At 49.2% G+C, this 8538-nt stretch overlaps 1 protein-coding gene across 1 annotated transcript; it reads left to right on the forward strand.

The window, feature by feature from the left end:
• The first annotated feature begins 5324 nt into the window (after nt 1-5324).
• On the forward strand, nt 5325-8000 carry CRYAA (crystallin alpha A). The gene is made up of 3 exons (XM_075176265.1): nt 5325-5513; nt 6473-6595; nt 7681-8000. The coding sequence occupies exons 1-3, from the start codon at nt 5325-5327 to the stop codon at nt 7888-7890; spliced, it is 522 nt and encodes a 173-aa protein (XP_075032366.1). The 3' UTR covers nt 7891-8000.
• The last annotated feature ends 538 nt before the right edge of the window (nt 8001-8538 follow it).

The raw sequence follows: 8538 nt of genomic DNA on the forward strand, positions 1-8538 counted from the left end.
GGGGATCACCTGGGACAAAACTTGTGGTACGGGGGTTGACCGTTCATTAAGCAAGAGTTGCAGAGGCGAGGAAGGGAGAGCTATGATGACTTACACCAGGACAGGCTTAGCCCCTCACTCTTTAAGCCAAGCTGCTGGCGTGCAGGGGGTTGCTTACCTTCTCCCAGATGGGCAGCTGATGGCTGTTTGAGAGGCATGAGAATTTGCAGAGTTCTCTAGGGACACGCTGATCTCTCTTTAAAAGAAAAGCAAGTCAAGTTTTGTTGGTGGTTTGTTTTTTTTTTTTAAATACACTTGCTGAAAGTTAAACTCCTAGATCTATATTTAAACTTGTTAATACATGGCCTGATTTTCAAAGGTGCTCAGCATGTAGCAACCCTCCCACTAACTGGCTTCTTTCTTGCTATGAACTATCCTCAGAGAGGGGTTTTCAAGTGTTCTCTTTGCTTTTAACAAGAAACATTTATTCATCTAATAAAAAAAGGATATAACATCTGCCTTCTCTCATGTCAGCCCTCCCATTGCGTTAGCCCTGTAGCCCCAACCACAGTTAAGCATGGTGTGAAAATTGCACTGGTAACATGGCCTCACCTCCTCCCATCCCTTATAAACTTTAGCAAGATATCAACAGCATTGAAAACTCGGCAGAAATCACTACTTTAGTGCTTTCCTTGGTATTTGGTGGGGGTTGAGTGCAGAGGAAAATGAGTCTAGCTGCAGTTATAATCAGTTGCTCCTTCCTCCATCAGCACCCCAGGTCAGACATGGTAGAAAGGTTTGGAGCTCCTGACCATGGCACTGCCCTGGGTGGCATGCATATGTTTGAGGAATAGGAAATGAGTCTTCTAAAGGAAGGACTTTTCCCTTAAAAAGAAAGAAAGAAAGAAATGCTTTGTGTTAATTTCTAGGGGAAGCTTTTAGTAAATGCTTAGCAGCTCAGAAGCCAAAACTGATAATGCTGGCTCCCTAATGAGCCTGCCCTTTTAGCTTGACTGCTTGCATACTGGCTTCTGTCGACTCCTTGCATCCTTTCCAAAGCTAGGTCTATGTAAGATTAAGAAAAGCATGGTCGTTTTTTCCCACTCACCCGTTCCCTCACACACGTTATGTAATATTTTCCACCACAGCAAGACTGGTAGGAAGAAAACTTGCAACAAAATCACATTATTACCTGCCCTGGCCCTGTGTGGCTGGTATGAACTCCTTTTTGTACCTCATAGAAATGTTCCTCCAAAGGGAAAGCTTAATTTGATTAGCATGCTGCAACAATTCTATCATTAAATATATTGTCACTGAACAGCTTACATCTAAATGCAGAGGACCATCTAAATGAGTACAGTCATACCTTTTTGAGTTCTATTGGGGTCCATTCAAAAGAAAAAGCACTGGAACTCATTCCTGTTTTCTACAAGAACTATCTGAAGAGTTGCACTCTCTGCAGGTTAACAGAGACCACTTGACTCGAGAGGACATGCAAATCAGAGCAGAGAGGTTGCCTTTCTTGGCTTTCCTGGGGCTGCAACACACCAGTTGGAAACAGTAATCCCAGTTATATTAGCACTTCAGAATCGCATACAAATCTTCCACAGTTATACCTGACCAGTCACTGCTCCACTTAAATACCTGCTTTTCTTTTCACATCGGGCTTGTACAGAGCTTGGCATGGGGGTTGGAAACAGCGCTGGACTCACCTAGAAACTGGCAGATGAGAGTCAGTCATGCAGACAAATTAATAGCAGCTAAATACAGCAAAGGCTGTGCTTGATCACTGATACCTACTTTACTCAGAAACATGATCTAGGATTTCTGCAGCTTGTCCTGGGCAGCATCCTTTGCTAAATGTCCTATGTGCTGGCAATTATGCATGATAGTTTAGGAAGGGATTTTTTCAAAGGTAAGCTAGACAGCAGATCCTACTAGAAGACCTTTTGAGTTGGACTTGCATTCTAAATTTGCAATGAGGCTTTGGGAAAACCTGCCTTTGATGCATTGCTTTTGGGTGCGCTCCTGTGCATACGCACAAGTTTTTCTTCCTTTTATAGGAACACCAACAAATGTCACTGCTTTTGCTCAATAGGTGATAATGATGCACAAATGTTGTGCATCCTGAGAAATCTGGTCCCCTGAACTGGTGCAAAATGATTGCTTTCTCCTCTCATACCGAATTCCCACTGGATGGGATTCATCTCACCAGCTCTGCTTGTCCAGAAGGAGGTTAGAATTAGAATTGCTTCGCCTAAGGCAGCCATCCAGGCTCCCTCCTTAGTCAGTTGAGATGTAGGCATTGCTGAAACGTGTCCCATTTCACCTTTCCTACCCACCTACATTATAATGTGAGCCATCTGGAGGCATCTGTCTCTCTCCATTGACTGGACAGGGAGCCTGGACAACTCATTTGGACTGGTCACCTAAGTTTTAGACTGTTGGAAGTTAGATGTGATGAGTCTCAGGAGATTGCTTGTTGCCCAGAGGCACACAGGCAGTGCGAAGTCTGTATCAGAAAAAACTTCTGTGAATGAAATTTACACTTCAGTGAAGTATTTTGCCAATAAAAGACAAAAATGGACATGATTAATTCTAGGGAAAGCCATGAAAATGTGGGTTCAGAAGAAATTAAAGACATAAAACCATAAAGTTGGCTGCCACTTTTCAAGTACTTGAATGTGTGGTAATACACATAATTTTAGATGAAATTTAGGTGAAGACATATTTGTCATTTTTCTCTCAACAGCCCATTCCCATCATCCCGCAGAACATACAGGGTGCTCTGATCACATGTTGAACACACACATGCTCCAATCCTGAAGCAAGCTTCAGGCCGTGGGTAGATGATGGATTTTGTTGGGCTTCCCTGTGAGATAAGTGGTGGTGTGTAGGCGAGCGGCTGCTTTCCTGGTGCCTAACTAAGAGCACCGATGTGCTGCTGGTCGGTGTTGCTGAGAGAGGTACAGCCTGCCTGGGCTCCCTTCTTCCTCCCTGCCCCAATAATCCGCCCCCGTTCCTGCATGGGGAATACGCTGGAGGTCAGAGCTCAAGGGTTTGGCAGTTTCTTACGGACTGAAAGATGCCCAGAGAGGAGCCTGCCATTGTGTGCGTTGCTCCCTGTGCTCCTGGTATAACCCGTGGTTTGGGAAACACAAAGGGGATGTTCCCAACACACTGCAGGGATTACATGCACCCCACACATATGGCTGGAGCCCAAATGGTATGTCAGACCCCAAAATCTGTCTCACTTTCTGTGTCAGGGCACAGTTCCCACCTGCTCCTCTACCAGCCAAACAGATTACTTGCTTTGTGTGCTCCAGTGAATGGCTTGGGATTTCAACCTGTTCCTGTATCTCTCCTTTCATTCCGATCACTGCTGCCGTTTGGTTAAATACAGGTTAGCAGGTCTCTGGTACTGGGTGGCTGAGGAGAGATTTTCTTCTCTCCTGCAGCAAAGACCCACATCTCATAGAGCTCTTGAAGAAAAATCTTGGTAGTGCTTTATGACTCTTATTTGCTTTCCCTTCCTTTTCTCAAGCAAAATGACAGATTTGGGACAATGGGACAGAATGGGGGGTTACGTCTGTCTGTTGTGGATTTTTCCTCCATGCCTTGAAGAGGGATTGATCTCATTTTAGCACCTGATTTTAGAAAAGTCTTCATGCCTGGGAGCCATGGCCAGACCACAGGGCCTTTTCTTGCTGGAACTAGATGAGGTTGAACCTAAACTCTTGTCTGTCTTAGCGGTCTCCACTGCTTTTTTTGCTGCTGTTTTGCTTTTTTTTACTACTGTTTTTCTGTTCAACTTTTTTGCTTTCCATGAAGGAAAGCTTCTGTAATGGGATCTTCTGGTTCCCACTTTTCCTCGCCTGCCTCCATGCACTGTGTGGGGAGGGTTCATGTGTGGGAGTCAAGGCCAAGGACTTTCCAAGACCACGTGGCGCATAGATGCCAGGCGATGCTCAGCTGAATGTCACTTTGCCTCAGTGCTTTTCTGAATTTAGCTCCTCTGGACTGGATTGATCCCATTTCTCCGGAAGCACCGATGCCAGGATCTCAACCACCCTCCAGTTCTGGCACCATGAGAGGATGATTCAGCCCCTCATCTCTGAAGTGCCTTTTGGAGGTGCCCTTTCCTCTCTCTCCCTTGCTCTCTGCTGACTGTGAAAGGTGCTGAGACGCACAAAACTCCTGACGTAGGTGCTTCTGCTGTCCAGAAGGCCCCTAGGATGCAGTCCCTGCATCACTGGCTCCAGTGGAAATGGGATTTCGGCTGTCGCCGCGGCCTCATACCGAGCCTTGCTGTGGAGCTGGGTAGCCTCGCCGCCCTTTTGCCGCCCAGCCGCCTCAGCTCTCTGGCAGAGCTTGCTGCTCCCGCAGTGGGCTGTCCACGTGCCCCTTCCCCGGTCCGTCCAGGATGGCAGACGACCCCTTAAAGGCATCTTTAAGTAAAACAGAAATGCAAAACATCCGTAACCAGAAATGCATGTTAAGCAGGGTCTCTGTCTTGACACCAGGAGATAAATGAATCTCCCACAACTCCTAAATCAAAACAAGGACACTCTCAAGAGCAGCGTTGGGACCGCTGTTACGGTCGGTGACCAAAATTATTTTTCCTTCTTTCTTTTGGCAAAGTATTTGTTAAAAGTTTCTGTTTTGTCAAACCCGTGTTCATGCTCTGCATCATGCATTAGTCCTTCTTCCCTGCCAGCCCTGCCAGGATCCCTGTGCCAAGGGTGTCAGGCCCCTCTCAAATGGCAGAGACACTTTATAGCATGTCACAAAAAAAGTTTCCCTTTCTTCAACCTGAATCAAACCCTTTCTCCTCGCTTGGAAGAAAGCTGTTTCATTTATTTGGAAGAGGCTTTGTGTCTCTGCTTCAAGGAGGGGCAGAAACAGATGCAAATTAACGAAAAGCCAAGGGTGGGTTACAAAGACCCACAGAGCAGACCTCCTTCATAAGCATCCTTGAGACGCCCACCGGGGTTTCCTTTTTAGCCTGCTTGATCCCGTAGAGGACTTGCCAGTACCCCTGGGCACCCTGTATCTCACAGCCTGCTGTTTGGCATCGTCCCTCGGGGAGATCTGGCGCCAATTCCAACCAGACTGTCATTTCCAGGTCAGTCTCCGCGTTTCTGCTGACCATGTTGCCTCCATCATGAGATCATGTCTTTCCAGAGAAATCCTGCTAATGCCTTCATTCTGCGAGACTGGTATATATAGGGGGAGCTTCCCTGGGGCTGCACTGCGCAGTCCAGCCAAGGCATCGCTATCTCCCCAGCAGCTGCACTGCCCCCACCGCTCTCTCCTTGCAGCCACAGGTTGCAGCAGCAGCAAGCATGGACATTACCATTCAGCACCCCTGGTTCAAGCGTGCTCTGGGACCCTTCATTCCAAGCCGTTTGTTTGACCAGTTTTTTGGAGAGGGTCTCCTCGAGTATGATCTCCTGCCTTTGTTCTCTTCCACTATCAGCCCCTACTACAGGCAGTCCCTCTTCCGCAGCGTGCTGGAGTCGGGCATTTCAGAGGTAAGGACCCTTTGGCTTCCTCTCCTTTTCCTTCCCCTCCCTCCTTACGCCTCCGCCTGCTCCTCCCCACCTGTGGCTCGCTGGTGGGGGCCGGCGGCTGTAGCCCTGCGCTGGGGTGTGAGGGGGCGAGGAGGATCTCCGGCCCACCGCCAAGCACAGCCCGCCCACCCCTTCTTGGGCACGGAGGGAAACCCTCGCTGGGGAGAAGGCTTCCCTTTGAGAAACAGAAACCATTTTGACTCCTGAAGGTTGTTTCTGACACGTAAAAGGCTGCCCTTGCTGCCCTCGTGCCTGCTGGCCGTATGGCGAGGGAAGAGCTAGGCTGTTCCCAGAATAAGCGCCCGTGAGGGCAGCTCGACATGGGAGAGGACCCCGGCGAGCGGGAGCTTCCTCTGGCCCCCTCCTCCGCCTCAGGATCTCGGTGGTTTTGCAAGCCTATGCTGGAGGACGCAGGAGCAATTCTCTGAAGGCAGCGTGTAGGAGGAGCACGTAGCCATGGGGGCTGTGGTCTGCAGCTCAGGGACCGGTGCTTTCTCTAGCCCTCTCTTACTGGCTTCCTCCCAGAGCTAAGACCACAAAGAAACTATAAATTGCTGAAAAGACGAAACGCGTGCTATCAGAGAATGTTATACCGGTTTCCATCCCCTCTCACTGCTAAGCACGAATGCCCGGTGCGTCTGGCAGATCCCTGAGTGCAAAGTGGTCCCCGGCACAAGAATAGCGGCAAGAAGTGACGCCTCTCCCCAGAGCAGTAGCAATGGCGCAGACGCCTACTGCAGCCTCCCAGGGTCCCTGGGTCCCTGCAATGGGAAGAAGACCCCCGCTGAGGCCCATAGTCACAGAAGGAGAAACCGTGCTGCCACCAGACCATCCCTTCTCTGGCTTTTAAGCTGCCGCGATGCTGGCACTGCCTCCGCGCTTTGAGCTTGGGTCTTACTGTCTAACAACGTTCGTTTCAGGTGAGGTCTGACCGGGACAAGTTTACAATCATGCTGGATGTAAAACACTTCTCTCCCGAAGACCTGAATGTGAAGATTATCGATGACTTTGTGGAAATCCATGGCAAGCACAGTGAAAGACAGGTAAGTGGAAGTGACGGTGATGGTGGAGCAACTGGGGAGTCAAGCTCCTTTTTCTTTCTTTCCAACGGTCCTCAGCTGAACGAAAAAAAAGAACATATCAGAAGAAGGAGTTATTTATTGATTGTCATTATTGGCATAGCCCATTCCCACAGAGCCCCAACCTGATATCTGACAATAACAAGCTAATCCACTCCTCTTTTGTTTATTTTCAATCATCATCTTCCATAACCGTCAGATGACGATGTCCATTGTTCACTAATAACACTGGTCCAGACAAAGAACATCATCTGGTGCTGCCGAAGCATGGCTGAGTTTTCATAAGCCAGAATCGTTAGTGAAAACAGAGTTTTTATATGCTGATCTGAGAGAGAAAAGCAAGAGCAAACAAAACAAAAGAAAAACAACCGAGTGCCTCAGGCTTGGAAACTTTTAACACGTATGTCATGGAAATATCTGTGGGGGTCGAAAAGTGAATTATACCAGCAGGGGTTTAATTCTTCTCATACACTTTTTTGCCTAGACAAAGCTCTAGCCTGGAAACAGTATGTATTTTTTAATATAGTTATTTTTTCCAGAGGAAGAGAGCAGCCATTTTCACGGCTGACTTAAAAAAAAAATTGCATTTCTCCTTCTTTTGGCCAAAAAAAAGGGGGCTAGGACTGCATACTTTGGCTGACACAGCGTTGCTGCCTAGTAAGGAAATACATGGGCACACACACGCACATTGCTTTTACCTTTGCAGAACCCCAGACTTTCTCTCCAAGCATCCTTTGAAATCGGAGGCCGCGGCAGGGCCCCCGTCCAAATCAGATCCCAACCTATAATATGGCCACAACCACACCCTGCTGCTCTGCTCAGCTCTTGCAGCTTCAGGGGCATCACGGGGGGACACCTGCCCTTACAAACCTGTAAAATAGAGTAAAAAGCAGAGATGCGCCCGGCGATACTGGCAATACAGTGTCACGATAAGCCAGGGCGAATGTGGACGCCCCTCCGACGGCGCCGCGGGGTCAGGCAGAGGGAGGTGCGGCGTGGTGCCGGAGGGATTCTGACGGGCCTTCCCCCCTTTCCCCACTGCCTCTCAGGATGACCACGGCTACATCTCCCGCGAATTTCACCGCCGGTACCGCCTGCCCGCCAACGTGGACCAGGCTGCCATCACTTGCTCCCTGTCCAACGACGGCATGCTGACCTTCTCGGGCCCCAAGGTCCCCTCCAACATGGACGCCAGCCACACTGAGAGGCCCATCCCCGTGTCCCGGGAGGAGAAGCCCACCTCCGCGCCTTCCTCCTAAGCCCGCCTGCCGCTGCGGTACGCAGGCTGCCACCGTCTGCAGGTCTCATTCCCAGAGCCATTGCATAGATATCAGTGAATATCTAGAGAGGTTTATTTTGTTGGTTCCCCCCTCCCCCTTTGTTTCTTTTTTTTTTCCCCCTTTCACCTGGATGGGACGAGGGGCTGGGTGAGCGGCTGGTGGACTTTGAAGCTTAAAACTGCGAGCTGTGCTGTGGGGATGGCATGGATGGCGCGTACTGCCACGCCGTTGTACTTGCTGAAAGGGTCTTCGTCCACTGCTGTAGTCCATACCCACCATCAGGTAGGAGGGAGTGCATAAGTAACACTGGCTCCTGGTGCACCACGTCTTGAGGCGAGGCTTGGAGCAGGGGAAAAGCCCTGCAGACTTACTCTACCCCATGTAGAGTTAAACTGGTTACTCTTAAAAAAAAGCAGCAGAGCCAAGCCCCACACCTGAGATCCCGCGTACATGCGATGAATGTTCCTTGCAACCACAGGAGAAATAATAACGTCTTGCCTTTGGGGGTTGCAACATATATTTTTTTTCAGCAAAGTGTTTAGTGTATCTGTTCACACCACTACCCTGTCGTTTCCCGTAGGGACGACTGACACGAGGACAAGCACGTCTTTCCACTGTCTTAGTAGG

Source organism: Calonectris borealis, chromosome 1 (genome assembly GCF_964195595.1).
Source record: "Calonectris borealis chromosome 1, bCalBor7.hap1.2, whole genome shotgun sequence".
Classification (NCBI taxonomy): Eukaryota; Metazoa; Chordata; class Aves; order Procellariiformes; family Procellariidae; genus Calonectris; species Calonectris borealis.